Source organism: Nicotiana attenuata, chromosome 4, assembly GCF_001879085.1.
Source record: "Nicotiana attenuata strain UT chromosome 4, NIATTr2, whole genome shotgun sequence".
NCBI lineage: Eukaryota > Viridiplantae > Streptophyta > Magnoliopsida > Solanales > Solanaceae > Nicotiana > Nicotiana attenuata.
In genome coordinates this window covers 1,092,374-1,110,216 of record NC_031992.1, presented here as the reverse complement: position 1 = coordinate 1,110,216, position 17,843 = coordinate 1,092,374, and the positions used below count along the sequence as shown (strand labels likewise).

General features: G+C 37.0%; 1 protein-coding gene across 2 annotated transcripts; it reads left to right on the top strand.

Annotated features, from left to right (window-relative positions):
• LOC109224798 (epidermal growth factor receptor substrate 15-like) lies at positions 6,663-16,698 on the top strand. Of its 2 annotated transcripts, none has more exons than XM_019389325.1 (14): positions 6,663-6,716; positions 7,016-7,159; positions 8,141-9,239; positions 10,929-11,144; positions 11,231-11,451; positions 12,234-12,308; positions 12,463-12,534; positions 12,621-12,719; positions 13,112-13,183; positions 13,288-13,402; positions 13,832-13,900; positions 14,024-14,324; positions 15,262-15,334; positions 15,855-16,698. In XM_019389325.1, exons 1-14 carry the CDS (start codon positions 6,705-6,707, stop codon positions 16,284-16,286), a joined length of 3,000 nt encoding a protein of 999 aa, XP_019244870.1. In that variant the 5' UTR covers positions 6,663-6,704; the 3' UTR covers positions 16,287-16,698. The 2 variants fall into 2 exon arrangements, with proteins under 2 accessions (XP_019244870.1, XP_019244871.1); XM_019389326.1 differs by having other exon boundaries at positions 6,668-6,761.

Genomic DNA, 17,843 nt, shown 5'->3' with positions numbered 1-17,843 from the left:
TTTATTTATTAATTTTTATTTTTTTAATAAAAAAGAATCATCAGCTCACGCATCTAATGTGCGTGTAAATCACTCATTTTGTCCACTTCAGCCATATTAATGCCACATAAGCTCGGTCAATGGTCAGAAGGGTTTAACAGTCTTGTTTTGATTAAGTTGAAGTGTCTGAATGAAACTTTATGAAGTGTAGGGACCGGGATGACAAACCGGAATAAGTACAAGTGTCTCCCAGACTATTCTGCCAATATTATTTATTAATTAAAATTGGGTGTTTAACTAATAGCCTATTTTTAAGCCATTTTCGGACCAGCCCCATAGCAAAATTACCTAAATACTTACCCAGAAACTTGGCCCAATCTTTAAGCCCAATCCAAACCACCCTTAATTCCCAACCTAGTCTAAAACCCGATCTAATCTCAACCGTTGATCAAAAGTGATCAATACTCCACCCATTTCTCCTTATATCCCCACCCTTAACCCTAGAGACCATTTTGGTCAGCCAGCCGCCTCTATACTCTCTCGAACCTTCTCCTCTCTTTGTCTCTGAAACCCTAGTGTTGTCACCCATTTCCCCTTCGATTCCAACCCAGATATGGAATCAATCATGTCACGACCCAAAATCCACTAAGGGTCGCGATGGCGTTGGACACTACTGTCAGGCAAGCCAACCAAATTACTTGATGAAGTTCTCATTTTTAACAATATTGAAAACTAAGATTTTCCTTCAATTTTTCATAAATAAAAAGATAAATGCTTCAATTCAAATTAAATAATAAGCAATTAATACAAAAGATTTCAAACCATCCCAGAACCCGGTATCACGAGTGCATGAGCATTTACTAAGAAGGAAATAAAATACAACATCCGTCCGGAATACAGCGGACATAAAGTAAATACAATTTACTGGAAGGGACTATACTAGCTGCGGGCCGCCTCGAATAATGCAACTCACATAGTCCCCGAATCATCCGTGCTGCTACGCCCAGTAGGCCACTAGAGTTACATATACCTGTGCAACAAAATGCACAGAAGTGTAGTATGAGTACGAAAACAACGTGTACTCAATGAGTATCCCGTCTAATCTCGAAGAAGTAGAAACGAGATGGTCGACTTCGACACTTACTGGTGGTCCAATAATGATGTCAATAATACATTAAATCGTGGATTTCTATAAACATGATTTTAATCCAATAGAAGGAAACAAGTAAACAAATTATTTTTTTATAGGAAATTTCCAAAATTCCTTTACATTATTATCCAAATATTCTCAAGCCATGAAGAGGCAAGAACAACTTAATAAAATTCGAGGTAGCAATACAAGCATGCGCAACTCATGCCGAGGCGTACGGCCCGCTCCAATAGAAAATAAATTGTGCACTACCGAGGGTCGAACGGCGCAAACCATAGATGCATCTATTTAATCTGCCGAGGCGTTCGGCCCGCTCCAAAAATAAACACATAGAGACAGTCAATCAAGAAGTCAACATGGAACGATTATTCAAAGAAAAGCTAATTCTCTTTTAACAATTTAAGAAAATGAAGTTTAAATCTTTTTAGGAATTCATTTACCAATTCGATGTGATTTAAGTAATACAAGTTGTCAAGAAGATGGTAAATATTCCAAGTATAGCATGCTTTTGGGTCCTAGACTACCTGGACAATAGCATAATAGTAGCTATGCACGGACTCTCGTCACCTCGTGCGTACGTAGCCCCTACAAATAGGAGCACATAACCAATTAACTCACCTATGGGGACAATTCCCTCTTACAAGGTTAGAAAGGAGACTCACCTCGCTCCAAAATTTCCATAACCGGCTTCCAAGGCCTTCCAACGACTCCAATTGATGCATAACGCCCCAAAACTATTCAAATAACAATTCAAATTATATAAGTTCCCAGCTCCGCTCGAAAAGTTGACCAAAATGCCCTCGGGCCCACGTGCTCGGATTCCGAAATTTCTCGAAGATAAATTCTACCCATAGCTTTACTAAGTCAAATATACAATTTGCTCAAATTTTCATGCTCAAATTCAAGGTAAAAGTCCAAAATTTCAAGTTCTAGGTCTTCCCCAAAAATCCCAAATTTATACTAATTTTCCATGTCTAAATCCATGTAAGATCACATATTTAACTCAAAAATAGGGAGAAATCACTTACCTAGTGTTGCTTGGTGAAAATCCCTCCTTGAGCTCTCCAAAATAGTCCAAGCCAAATGAAAGAAATGAAAGAAATGGGCTAAAACTCGTGTTTAAAACAATCTGTCCAACCTTCATCGAGTTGTACCTTACGCTGTGCAGGTTGTACATCCTATTACCATTTTCCCCTGCTGTACACCTTTTATTAAAACGCCCATAACTCCTTGTGTAAATATACAAATGACAAATAGTTTGAAGATTTAGAAACTAGACTCGAAGATCTTTCATTTGATAGGTTGTACACCATATAACTCTTTATATATTCCGAGATATGAGCTTCTAAAGTAGGCTCCATGCATCAGAAAATTCTGTCAAAACTGCTCTACCAGCCATTTTCAATCGATCATAACTTTCTGATAAAATGTCCAAATTATGAATGGTTTAACTTTCTGAAAACAAGAATGCAAGGGCAACAACCTTTATGTTTTGAAAAGTTTTAGATTCCTTATAAATGTCTAGATATAAGCTTCCAAAGTAGCCTCCTCGATTGTACTATTGCTGTCCAAAACAGAAGTTGCAGCAAATTTTCAGCAGCTTTAAAGTTCCGAAATCGATCCGTTAGCCTTCCGAAATCCACCCGTGACCCTCGGGACTTCAACCAATTATACCAACATGTCCCAAAATACAATACGAACTCAGCCGAGGCTTTAAATCACATCAAACAACGTCAAAATCATGAATCGTATTTCAATCCAAACTTTATGAACTTTGAAATTTCAAACTTCTACATTCGATGCCGAAATCCATCAAATCACGTCCGATTGACCTCAAATTTCACACACAAGTCATATTCGACAATACGGACCTGCTCCAACTTTCGAAATTTGAATCCGACCCCGATATCAAAAAGTCAAACTCTCGGTCAAACTTCTCAAAAACCTTCAAATTTCTATCTTTAGCCAAATGACTTCAATATGACTTACGGACCTCCGAATTCACTTTCGATCGCGCGCCCAACTCTAGAATCACCATACGGAGCTATACCCAGACTCATAAACCCAGATGAATATTGATAACCCTGAAATGCACTTCAACCCAAACTTATGAAATTCCTCCAAAATGCTAACTTCCACAATAGGCGCCAAAACGTTCCCGGGTCTTCCAAAACCCGATCCGGACATACGCCCAAGTCCGAAATCATCATACGAATCTGTTGGAACCTTCGATTCCCAATTCCGAGGTCGTTTACTCAAAAATCCAATCTTAGTTAATTCTTTCAACTTTACGCTTCCGAAATGAGAATTCTCTTTCCAAATCAACTCTGAACTTCCCGAAACTTAATTCCGACCACGCGTACAAGTCATAATACCTGAAATGAAGTTGTTCATGGCCTCAGTCTGCTGAACGGCGTGCTATAGCTCAAAACGACCGATCGGGTCGTTATATTCTCTCCCACTTAAACATACGTTCGTCCTCGAACGTGCTGAGAACTACACTGAAGTAGTCTGAAATCACTGTTTAACACCTCATGCACCTTCCCGTGCTACCACAACCCAGTTGAGCACATTAGCTCGATCAGTTATGAAGATATTACCTTTTATTCAAGCAAATAAGCCTTAGAGACCAATTCCAACATCCGGAATTCTATGCCAGACCTGTTTCCAACGTACGATCACCATATCAATCACTACACGTCTTACCCAAACATGACTGCACAATTTTGCTGAATTCACACCTTGCACCACTTTACTCACAGGACCACAATAACATTCTCTGATCAAATAAATCGAAATTCCACGAATCTGATGCTCCCATTGCACCTCATGACCTACATAGGTCTTGCTCTAACTCTTACAATACCGCCATGACGGAAGAGATGTGCAGAAATTCATAACCGGCTGCCGAATCAACAAATCATTAGGTCTATACTACTGACAAGAACCATCACCTCATTCTGAACCAAATAACGGTCTTAGCTCCATAATATACTTCATATAGTCAGATTGAACTGATCCTAAATCCAATTATCTCGTCTCACCCAGTACGAACTGCTCAGGCAATAAGCCACCCCGGACATAATCAGAAGTCTCATATGATGCCACAATGTGCCAATAGGCTACCAATTCGAATGCGATACAAAAGGAAAACGAACTCTGGAAGGAACTACCTAACTCACGCACCAATACGAACTTTCCTTAGAAAATAGGAAGCAAGGCATACAAAATAATATATAGGAAACTATACTCAACATCACACTGTTGCGGCGCGCAACCCGATCCAAATAACATACCCATGGCGGCGTGCCACCCGATCCACACATAACACTCACCTAAGGAGATGCACATCGAGCTAAATTGCTCATTACAATAAAATACCGAATTTTGGTCACAAGCACGCTAGGTGCATAATACCATCCCTGAGGGGACATATAGCGCTATAAGCTACAAAACTCAAGCACAACTGAGGTGCGATATACAATCTAAATCTCAAGAGCCATTTTGCTCATAATACATCATTTCTATGCGGATCCTCAACACATAAGCAATTTCTCAAGCCGTCTCACAACTCAAACGGCGCAATGTATCACTACATGAAATATATGACAACGAAATAACACCCTGACTACTCCTCCATAAGGAGCGCATTACTGAAATGGACACGTTTGGCCTGATATAGAAGCCCATATTCACATTTGAATCCATCCACCGACCTCAAGCTGATTCTGGTCGCACTGACTAGGCTAATAACCTTTCCAAGGTCCATAATAACTCTCCTTTCTTTCATAACGCATAAGAACAACCATCATAACCGGAGAAATCCTCCACAATCCACAACTTAATAGATTGAGTGCCCTCCAGGCATATATTCTCAAATCAACGATATTATCACAACCTTCATATTTGGTTTAAGTGTTTAATCAATCAAGTGACTACCTGCCACACCTATAAAATCTTCCTGTGGGACACACTCCCACAACCTACCATAACAAATAACTGGGTCGTACCTCCAAACCACCGGCGCACTAACGCTGAAAAGCGATCAAGAATCATTAACCAGGATGCAAAGCCTTTTTCACAAAACACCAATCTCGGGTGACGCTGAAGACAATACCAACTTACCTTAAACCTCGAATCTACTTCCTGCTCATCCGAGCTCGTGACATCCTTGTCAACACCGAACCGTTACCTTGATCTTCACTTCAAATTCCATACCACCTCATTGCACCTAATATGCCAACTCAACCCAGGGCTAACCATTCTACTCTTCTTCCAATTNTTTGAAAATGCAGTCAAATTTAGTAAATAGAATAATAAAACTTATTTGAATTTGCTAAAGTTTTAAATTTTTATCTATATTATATTAGAATGAGTGTGGTAAAAATAGATATTAAATTCAAACAAGCTAATAAAAATCTACATGACAATGTAATAATATTAGTTATTGAATAATATAATATCAAAAATAAAAAATAAATAGAGAAAAAAATTTAGATTTTTTATTATAGAAAAAAGGTAAAACTTATTTAAATTTGAGATGAGAAAGTTTTTATATCATGATAAGAAAATTCATAATATGAATAGGTCCACGTAACTCAAGTCTAATAGATAAAATCAAAAACTAAAAATATTGAATAATAGAAATAAATTAGAGATAATATGAGGATATTTATAAATCATAAGTTTAGAAAATAAATACATTAAATATACAATACTTAAAAAATTAGCAAAATTATGTTAAATTATTAAAAATTTACTATTAGAAATTAAAGGGAAAGGCTAATTGAATTTAGCCGCTTGAATTTATTTAATTTTTAAATAAATTATTAGAAATGTTGTTTTTGACGTTGCAGCTAATTTGCATATTATGATATATGTCATACTTTTCGTATTATTCATGGTTGAATTATAATTTATAAATATTTTAAATAGATTATTTGTTATAATTTTGTGATTTTAATAATTTTGTGATTTTAATGTAATTTTTATATTTATTTTTTATTTAATACTATCTTAAAATTCTTGAAATTAGTAAAATTTAAAGATCCGTAGGACTTACGCCCCATGTCTCAGGGCTTACGCCTCGCCTCGTCAGAGGTAAAACGTCTCGCCTCACGCCCCCGCCTTTTAAAACATTATATATATATATATATATATATATATATATATATATATATATATATATATATATATATNATATATATATATATATATATATATATATATATATATATATAATAGGTTATGCACTACGAGATTTGAACAATAATTTCATATCCTACTTCATAATTAAATGTTATATAATTTTTATCTAAGAGGTTTATATTTTAAGGTTATTTGCACATGATTCAAACAACCTACATCGCAATTTAATATATTTTGTGTTCGCGCATCGCGCGGGTACTAATACTAGTAAAACTTAGTAATAAGACTAGCATATATCAATGGATTTTCACTTACACCACCAATGTATTCAAATTAATCATTTTAATACCTTATTAAATAATAAATAATAATAAAGAAAAAAAAACATGGGGGTGGATCTGTAAAGTTTTGATTACCAAGGGAGTACATGGAACAAAATGTACAGTATTATGCTTCAATTTCCTAATCTGGAATTCTAGATCGGGTAAAACCTAGCATAGCAAAATCAGACCCGATTTCTACTCAATTTCACTCTATAGATCTCCAAAATTCTTCATAATTTTCACAAACTATTCATGCTTAGCTTAATTTATGCAGGATTTAATCTTATACGCGTCGAAACAAATCCAAATTGAACAAAAAAAACTATCATCAGCTATTTTTTTGAATCGGGGTTTTATTTGAGTTTTTGAAGTCTAATGTGTTGATCTGTGAGTTTTGTTTGCGATTTGATTGAAGAAAATGGCGCAAGGAGGACCAAATATGGACCAATTTGAAGTTTATTTTCGTAGAGCGGATTTGGATCAAGATGGAAGAATCAGTGGTGCTGAAGCCGTTGCTTTTTTAAAAGGATCTAATTTACCTCAACCTGTTCTAGCTCAGGTAGCCTCAATTTACTTGACTATGTACTTCTCTTTTTGCTGTTGCTATCTTAATGTTTATAGTTGTACTTGTGCTTGAATTTGTGTATCGTAATGATCTCAAAGGACTCAAAACACTTAAATAAATTGCCCGAGCAATATAAATGATCTCAAAGAACACAATTGAATCGATCGAGTGTAAAAAAAATACATTTACTTGGTAATGTTAATAATTGTAGCATGAATTATAAGGGATTCAGTTATTCACCTTATTATAAACCTACTGACCACATTTAAACAGTAAAATAGTGGGAAAAATGATGTGCTGACTATGATGAAGAATCATGGCGGTTATTGGGTTCTTAGTTGACATGATAAGATGGACTTCGATCACCAATCACCAGCAGTGCGCCGGTGCCTCAATAGATTCTAAGAGATAAGTTACTGAAGGTAAGAAAAATGAGGAGAGAGGTCGAGAATGAGGATAACAGAGATAGAATAGGAGAAAGGTTAAGAGAAGAACGGGAATTGGTTGGCATTCTTGATAAGTCATCCGACTTTTTGACTGTGGTGGTTGACTAGTTTTTGGTTAACTGTTTGCCAGGGGTTTAATTACTGTTTAATAGTAAGATTTCTGCAGCTGGTGTGTTTAGAATGGTAGGATATTCTAGACAAGTTCTTTCTAGGTAGTAGAGTTTTCTTTCAAGCTACTTTTAAGTTTTATGCTGTGATTATGCAGATTTTTTTCTTTGACAAACTTGCAGGAGGACTGGAAGTTTTACTTTGCAATCTCTATATTTCTATAAAATGTTAAGTTAATATATTTCCATTTCTCTCTTTTACTATGCTTTTCGAACGTGTCTTTCCATTCTGTAAATCTCACAAGTCTCCTAGGATAAGCTAGTTATGACTAGTTCTCTTCAAGTTTCTACAAATTTTACCTCTTCCATGGTAAATATGATTTCTTCAACTGTGCGTGCACATTGTGTTTCTTCGATTGCAGATATGGACACATGCTGAACAGAGCCGTACTGGGTTTCTTAGCCGACCAGAGTTTTATAATGCTCTTAAACTTGTAACAGTGGCACAGAGTAAACGAGATTTAACACCAGATATTGTGAAGGCGGCTTTATATGGTCCTGCTTCTGCTAAAATCCCTGCTCCACAGATTAACCTTGCAGCGATCGCTTCTCCCCAGTTAAATTCAGTTGGTGCTGCACCTGCACAGCAGATGGGTGCTGGAGTACCAACAGCTTCTCAAAATCACGGCATCAGAGGACAGCTACCTCCTACAACAGGTATGAACCAGCAATATCTCACTTCTCAAGCCAGCCACTCAGTGAGGCCACCTGTTCCAACTGCAGCTACTGCATCACGTCCCCAGCAATCTCTTGCTGGTATGGATTTCCCCAGGGGTGGTAGTTTGACAGGTCCTGGTCTTCCAAACTCAAACATTTCAAATGACTATCTAGGGAGCAGACAAGCAGCAATATCTGCTAGACCTACTATGCAGCCTCCCAATAGAGGAATGAGCCCTTTGGTTCCTCCAGTTACGCAAACTCTTCAGGGATCTCTTTCACTACCTTCCATGACAGCAGCTAATACAAAAGCTACTGGAAGTTCTGGAAATGGTTTTGCTTCGGACACAATGTTTGGAGGTGAAACCTTCTCTGCAAGCCAATCTGTACCCAAGAAGTCATCGTCTACTCCAAACTTAAACTTTTCTGTGAATAGTGCACCAACCTCTTCAGCTATGGTTCCAGTAACCACTGAGTCTCAAACTTCATCCAAGCCTGACCCTTTTGCTGCATTCAATACTATTACAAGGCAATCTCCTGCAAATCAGCAGCAAGTAACCCCATCTGTGTCCAAACCTAATCAACAGGTTTTTGGTCAGAATAGTTTGCCAGTTTCATCATCTGGAACTCCAGTGGGTTCTGTCCATCCAGCTCCTGAGCAGTCACAAGTTCCTTGGCCAAAAATGACTAGAGCAGGCGTTCAGAAGTATGCGAAAGTGTTTATGGAGGTGGATTCAGATAGAGATGGAAAAATCTCCGGGCAACAAGCACGAGATTTATTCTTGAACTGGAGACTGCCAAGAGGTAAATTAACTTCTTTTTGCAGCCTTAACTGTCTTTTTTTTTTTCTGCTGACAAGCTAGCTGTCATCAGACTTCTTTATTTCTTTTTCTTTTCTTTTGACTTATGCACTTTCAAGGAATCTTACTCACAACTTCGCGTGTATAACTATGAGTACCTTCTGTCGTTTGGCTGAGCATCCGATTCATTCACTGGATTTCATCCTATAAACTCTACTACAAAGACTCAGGTTATTGACTTGAGGAGTATAGGATATTTTGTATGTTATAGAACTGTGTTTGATAAATTCATTCACTGGATTTCATCCTATAAACTCTATTACAAGACTCAGGTTACTGACTTGAGTAGAATAGGATATTTTGTATGTTATAGAACTGTGTTTGATAAACTCACTAGGGAGGACAGCCTACTGGTAAAGATCCTCCACCTACCATAATGTTAGTGTTCGAGTCAACAAGGAAGCAAAGTGGGAAAGGGCCATTGTTGGGCTTCTGGGAAGTAGGGTCTGGAGGATGGTGTTTACCATATCAAAAACTAAAATTGTGAAAGTTTGAAAGAGTAATTTATTTTCTCGCTTGGACAAAAAAAAGTGGGAGTGGCCCCATGGAGGACAAGATGCGGGAGTCGAGGCTGAGATGGTTTCGGGCACGTGGAGAAGAGAAGCGCAGATGCTCGTGTTAGGATGTGTGAGAGGTTGGCCATGACGGGTGAAGAGGTAGAGGTAGGATAAAGAAGTAGTGGGGAGAGGTGATTAGGCAGGACATCGCTGCTTCAACTCATTGAGGACATGACCCATTGTAGGAGGGTGTGGATGTTGAGAATTAGGGTAGAAGGCTAGTAGGTAAGCGAGAGTTCCCCTTCGATCTCTTTGTTTATCTTATTTCCCTGTTACTACTATTTGATGCTACTTTTTCTTTTTCGTCTTCACCTTTTTTCCCCTTTTTCCCTATCGCCGTTTGTCTTCTTCTTCTTTCTTCTTTCTTCTTCCTCTTTCATCTTCTTTCCTTTTTTCCTTTTTCACCTTTTCTTGAGCTCATGGTCTATCAGAAACAGCTTCTCTACCTAGTGAGGTAGGGGTAAGGTCTGCATACACTCTACCCTCCCCAGACTCCACTTGTGAGATTATACCGGGTATTATGTTGTTGTTGTTGTTGGACAAGTTTAAAACTTGACAGAAGTCCATTTTTAAACTAATTCATGCAAATTTGGGGTCCAGAGATTCTTTTGTGTGTTCTAATCATTCTTTTTTACCACCTTGGTCATCTTTGATCTGTGAGACACAACCACACATGTAAACATCCTTATTCTTGGTTCACATGCTCTAAATCGGATTGCTGTCACAAATTTCATTGGAGAGTGATCAGAGATGTTTTATTTAGGTACCTCAGAACTTTTGGATTATTTTTCCAAATTGTACATGTGATACTGATGAAGTGTCTACAAGGAAAGTTTCATTTTGGAGAATTCTCTAATTTTGAGGTTTTGGAATTTGGCTGTCCTGACCTAGATACATAATCACTTTCTATTTTCGCACTTACTTTTTTTGCTAGATTAATACATTGGGACTCCAAATTATTTCCCCTAAAAGCATGCCAAACCGTGTACCTAGTTGTATTTTTAAGTGTCATTTGGAGCTTGTTGCACGTTCGTAATGCTTCATAAATTAGTAATATCGTTTTTGGTCTCTGTCAGAGGTCTTGAAGCAGGTATGGGACTTGGCTGATCAAGATAATGACAGCATGCTCTCTTTGAGGGAGTTTTGTATAGCTCTGTATTTAATGGAACGATATAGGGAAGGCCGCTCTCTTCCATCTACACTACCAAATAGCGTTATGCTTGATGAGACTTTGCTGGCCCTGGCAGGTCCGCCTGTTACTTATGGAAGCACTGGCTGGAGCCCTGCTTCTGGTACTACCTAAACAGATTTTGGATGTTTTAAGTTGTCAACCACTTTGTTAGTATACTAAAACTTTCATCACTCATTTTATGTTCAGGCTTAAGACCACAAGGGTTGCCTGGTGTACAGCCAGGTGCACATCCTGGATTAAGGCCTCCTACACAGGGGGCATTCCCTCAGCCTGACCGATCGATGCAATTTAATCAGCAAAATGCTAGAGCAACATCAATGGATAATTCTCATATGGACCAACTAAGTAATGGGGAGCAGAATACGCTGGAGCCAAAGAGAGAAGACGGCGTAGCAGGAGATGAAAAGGTATTATTTACTTCATAAGGTAGTTCATCTCCTCTCTAGGTTTTTTCTGTAACTGCGTTGCAGTTATCTTGAGTTCTATTCCCCGATACAATTTATTATTTACCTACTGAATGAAAGAAAGATACTGATTACAACTCCCTCACCTCGAGGGCATTGTTAACCTCAAGACTGTCCCGGAGTAAAATCCAGGCAGGTGGTGATTGCGTGCAGCTATATGGGAATAATGATTCCACCTCACGATAATAAAATCAAACTATTGACAGTAGTGCGGCCTCTCCTAGTTTCCCCCTGCCCAGAAACCAAAACGTCTCTAACAACTACTCCCTCCGGTCCACAATAAGTGGCCATTTTACCTTTGGGGCACTCCCATTAAGAAAATACGAACTCCTAGAGAAAAAAAGATGTATTGACTAAATTAACCTTAATTAATTGTTACCTTGACACATTGGAATATGTAAATTTGGGCAAATTTTGGAAAAATAAAATTAATTCCTTCTTGATGACGTAAATGGACACTTATTTTGGACCAAAATAAAAAGGTAATATGGTCACTTATTGTGGAGCGGAGGGACTACTATTAAGCTCTCACAATGCCATGCCATCTGATACATTTTCGAGATTTAGTTGATTTAATTGTTACAAATTTAGTCAGCTAATTAGCTATGAAGAAATCTAGGATGTGGACATATCCAGGTTGGAAGCCGTTTGTGTGATGAAAACTTGGATGCTATCTACTTCATGATACTGTTGATGTAGTAAACCTAATTCCTTTGTTTGATAAGGATGAAAGCAAGGACAATGTGCTTCTGGATTCCAGGGAGAAGCTTGAATTCTACCGCACAAAAATGCAGGATCTTGTGAGTAGTTGCCGCCTTTAATGTACAGCATTGTCGCATTTCTATTATTTCCAGTTGCTTTTGCTTCACTGTCACCTGCTCTTTACTTTATATTTTATCTTTATATTTTTTTCAATCTCATTCATTTTCTTTTGTTCATTGGATTTTCCTCCAGGTTTTGTACAAAAGCAGATGTGATAATCGACTTAATGAAATCACTGAAAGGGCATTGGCTGATAAACGCGAGGTACCACCTTAGCCCTTTGAAGTTCATAATTTGTTGCTTTCAATTTATTCCTTATTATGCACTTTTCCAATCGATGGGTCTCTTAGGCTGAGATGCTTGCCAAAAAATATGAAGAGAAATACAAGCAAGTTGCAGAAATTGCTTCTAAACTGACAATTGAAGAGGCATCATTTCGTGATACTCAGGTGAGATTTTGCTCCATATATTCTTTCGAATGTTTACTCTAGTTATATATCCAAGCTCTTTCAATTGTGTTCTCTAGTTATATATCCCAGCTCCATAAATCAAAAGATTGAGTTTATCACTATACGATGCTATACACATAGGAATATAACCATTTTCTCCTTGCAACTCAATGAGTAGACTTCTTCCTGGTTTCTTCTATTAATCCAATGCTTTATTGTAAAGCTGGCTTGTTTATGGGCTTTTTCTGGCTTCTCATTTGTTTTACATATTCCTCTATGGATTATGGATTCTTGGCTTCTTGCAAGTATTAGCGCTTGTTGATTTGTTGGATGCTGGAGCCATATGAGTTTTCATTTTCTTTGAGATAAAAGAAAAAAGTTCCTTTATTCAGGAGAGGAAGCTGGAGTTACAACAGGCAATCATTAAAATGGAACAAGGTGGCAGCGCTGATGGTATTCTTCAGGTGAAGATAACAGAACTTATTAATTTGATTTCTCAGGTAAAATATAACGAAATGTAAGTTTCGTTAGGAACTTATGCTATGTTTTTGCGCTTTTGGTTTTCTAGGTCCGTGCTGATCGCGTACAACATGATCTTGAGGAGCTACTGAAGGCCCTGGCCGATCGTTGCAAGAAACATGAGCTTAATATTAAGTCAACTGCTTTAATTGAACTCCCCCCTGGTAAGTTGTTTTTTCCCTTGTTTTGCTGCGTCTTGTCAATTTGTTCCCTTTTGTTCTGTTTCTACGGTTCCCACCGAGTCACTTTTCTTCTCTGAACATCCTACTCTGGGTAAGGAGTCAATCCAAACAATTTCATCTGCATATTGTGCAGAATGTCACTTGAGTTTTTGAGGTCTTCCATTTTCTGTGTTTCTTACTCAGAAAATACAATTGGAACTCATTCTTCCTCAAGTGCTGGAGTTATTACTGAAAATTGATTCGATTGAATATGTTTCAGTGGGTTTTCAATTACTGTGTTAATGTTGTTTATTAAATCTTGTTCTTGGAAATTTGATGATAGCTGATTAATTTTAAATTATTTGCATCACAGTTTATTATATTTTCCATCTAACTTCTTTTACCTCTTTGGTCCGGTATAATCTTCTCAAGGCTGGCAACCTGGAATTCCGGAGATATCAGCTGTTTGGGATGAAGATTGGGATAAATTCGAAGATGAAGGTTTCTTTTCTTGAATATATCCCTCTGTCTTTTCCTGTTCTTCATCAGTTATCTTTCTGACACCATTGATGAATAAGTTGCGAAGTGTTTGATGTATGTGCATCCCTATGTCACTTTCTGCAGGATTTTCTTTTGATGTAGCTGCGCCTGCAAATTCCAAATCCACATCTAATCAGAAGGAAAGTTCTCCAATTCATGGAGATTCCCCTGATTCCATGTCAAATGCTGATACCAAGTCAGAAAACTATTCTGCTAAAGGAAATAATAACAATTTTGAGACTGATTTGATGTATATGCATAGCGACGAGGAGTCAAAAAGTCCACAGGGAAGTCCAAGAGAACAGACAGCATTTGATAGTCCATCCGGTGAATACTCTGATAACCATTTCGGCAAGAGCTTTAAAACCGAATCTGAAACTGATAGGTATAATTTGGCTATTTCGTGCAATATCTTCCATCTTCTGTATTTCTCTATTTCGATTAGTTCCAAGTTTTAATAGTTTATGAAACTTTTGGGACTTTGATGTCCAGCACAATACCCGTTTAAATCCAGGGAGACATGCTTGATGGACATTTCACTAGGTCTGAATCTTTTGGCCAGTTTGTTTGACCACTGCTCACCAGTGTCCTCGATGGATGCTTAGCATGTCTTGCATCTGTCTCATTAGTTTATAAGAGTTAAAAACAGAATATCGCATTTTATGTTCTGAAAAGTAAAGATGAATGTACTGTTAATTAATCATACCTCCATCTAGATATAAGCTACGAATCTCACCTCCATTTTGGTTTTGAGTGTCAAGAAAACCTCCTTGTTTTATCTCTGTAATTTTCTTCATTCAGCACATTTCCCATAAAACGATGTTCTCCAAAAACAGATCCCATCCACGGTAAAATAGAAAAGCATCCCTAGCTTCTCTCATTCTTGTATCACCAGAGTTCCTTGGAAATAGAAACAAAGTTAGGAAAATACTCGAGCCTTTATGATAGACAGATGATTGGCAATTTACCTTTTGCTTCTGTGTCCTTTTAAGGCTCAGAGAATATTTTTGCTTAGGGGAATAAACAACCATTTGCTTGTAATGGCATTGTATACACGAAAGTTGGCTCTTTAATTGGATTATGTATATTAAAAAGGTGAAGATACCTACTAGTACAAACATGTTTCTTCAGTGCCCTGAATGAGTAATGCCCAACAAACTTTTATTTTAAATCCTTCTGCATGTCCTTGCTCTTGTTGGACATGCTGTATCCCTACTTGTGCACAGGTCTATAGTTAGTTTTGAATAACTTTTTTTTTTTGAGAATGAATAGTTAGTTTTGAATAATTAATGTCTTCTTCTTCCCTTTCATTGGATAAACAGATTTGATGAACCTGGCTGGGGTACGTTTGACAATAATGATGATGTGGATTCTGTTTGGGGTTTCAATGCTAAGGTTAGTCGGCAACCCCTTACTTTTACTCCTGTTCTAGTGTTATTAGATGTCGCCTGTCTTGTTATTGCAAGAATGTGCAAGTGTTGACTCTTCCGCTGGAATAATCTTGCTGTATAATCTGAGCTAAAATGTTGCTTAAAAGCTTATAGCAAAGTGGTAATGCTACCTCCTTTTACCATTCCGATGATAATTGATAACTTCATTACTGCTATTATGTGCAATGACATCATCCTTTAAATAAAACAAGATAATCCTCGTTTATCTTTTATACGGAACTTTTTCTTCCGTACCCCCTTATTATTTGTTTATTCTTGACTTTTCCAGTTCAATAGTTACATTTTGTATCTTGGTTGCCAAATTAAGAAAATTCCTGTGTCGCCCTAGTACAAACCCAATTATGATCTCAAGCGCACAGCTGGATTTTGCTTTTTAAATATTACCATATGTTGATGATGATAGAGTGCTAGTGTGCTCTATGTCGCAAAGTCTCCCTATACGTTGACTAACTATTATCCTGCAGGAGTCGGATCATGTCAAACATGGAGAGAAGCATTTCTTTGACTCAACTGATTTCGGTGCAAGTCCAATAAGAACAGACTCTCCTGGGGCTGAAAGTAGATACCAGAAGAATAGCCCATTTGCCTTTGAGGATTCAGTTCCTGGGTCACCACTTTCAAGAGCAGGAAATTCTCCGAGGTATAGTGTAGGATCAAAGGATCCTTTCTTTGATAGTTTCTCTAGGTATGATTCCTTCAGTACACATGATCATGGATCTTCTCCACGAAAGGAGACTCTCACGAGGTTCGACTCCATAAGTAGTACCAGTGGTTTTGATCATAGTCGAGGATACTCATTTGACGACTCTGATCCATTTGGTTCCAGTGGCCCATTTAAGGTCTCATCTGAGAGTCAGAATGCAAAAAAGAGTTCAGATCATTGGAGTTCTTTCTAGCTTGTGGCAATGATTTGTTATATTTGATTACCACTGGGCCATTATTCCTCAGCGTTTTTCGTGCCATCTATTTGCATTTATGTGTGTTGTATAGCGTAGGAGAGATAAAATCTTGATAAGATACAGTTTGTATTGGTTTTGTTCCAAGAATCGCGGTGTAGTCTGGTCTTCATGACATAATTTATTTTTATTTTTTGGGGTTGAGTTCTTTCTTAGTCTATCTTTTTATGCTTTTAGGGGAAGAGATAAAGGGAAGGGGATGAATGGTTTGGGTTTTGCAATTCATTTTTCGCTGGTGTACTGTAAAAAACTGCAACATATTTGTATCGCAATTTTCGTCTGATATACTTACTGTATTAAATGTTTTGCCACTCAATAATTTATTTACTGCTTATGGGAAGTTTCATTGTCATTCTTTTGTGTTTGGAATTGTTGTGTCCTTTATTTTACAGCACTCTAAGTATATAATCTGCCTAATTCAGTTAGTGCTAAATCGTGACCTCCTTATGGATTGCACAAGCTTATAACTTCTTATTTTGTTTTTTCGCGTTTCTCTATTAACCTTTTTCTGACAAAGACACCAAATAAAATAGTAATACATCTTTTCTTTTTTAGGTTTGAAAGGCCCTCATATTCATATCGGGCACATGTTTTCAATAAGAGTTGAAATCTTCTTAAACTAAGAAGGCATGTAGTTAAAAGTACTTATATTTATCTTCTTGTGTTAAACTAAGGAAAATAATATATAATAAAATATTATACGGTGAAAAAAATTTAATAAATAGTTCTTGACATGTTACACGATTATAGTTTGCACGTGTTTCTAGTTTCGTGAATTTTTAGCTAAAGATAAAATTATTAACAATGCAATTTAATTTGTTGTAACATATTATTCAATCTTTTGTCATCAGCACAAAGGCTCTGCTGGAGCTATATTTATAGTAGAGAAATTTTCATAAAGCACTATCTTTTGGTAGTAATTAGCCATCTATAGATACCATTTGCTATATTACGGATTATAGATACCTTTTGTGTGGTTATAAAATGTATTTGATGTATTTAAGCTATTGTATTCATGAATACAGTAGCAAAAATAGGCGTGAATCAGGGAAGTCCAGCTAATCAGTTGTTGTATTCGAGTGTATTCGACTGTATTCATGGAGTGAAACATGGGATTACAGCTGGACAGATTATTGTATTCAACTGTATTCGACTGTATTCACGGCGTGAAATAGGGGATTACACTGTTTTTAAAACGGAAAGTGAATCAATTAACATAATAGACTCCTAATATAACTCAACAAACTCAATTATAACACACAAATTTTGTATTTTCAGTTATAAAAAAGATTCTCAACCGAAAAATACCCCAAAAATATAGCGATCTTCAGAGAAATTATATAATACATCTGAATACATAAATTATATTAATTAAAAAAACATATGAATACATTCATGGCATATAGCGAGACAGTGAATATAATAAAATACGTATAATACAACGGGATACATTGAAAAACAATAAAAAAAAGACAGTGAATACAATGAAATACATGG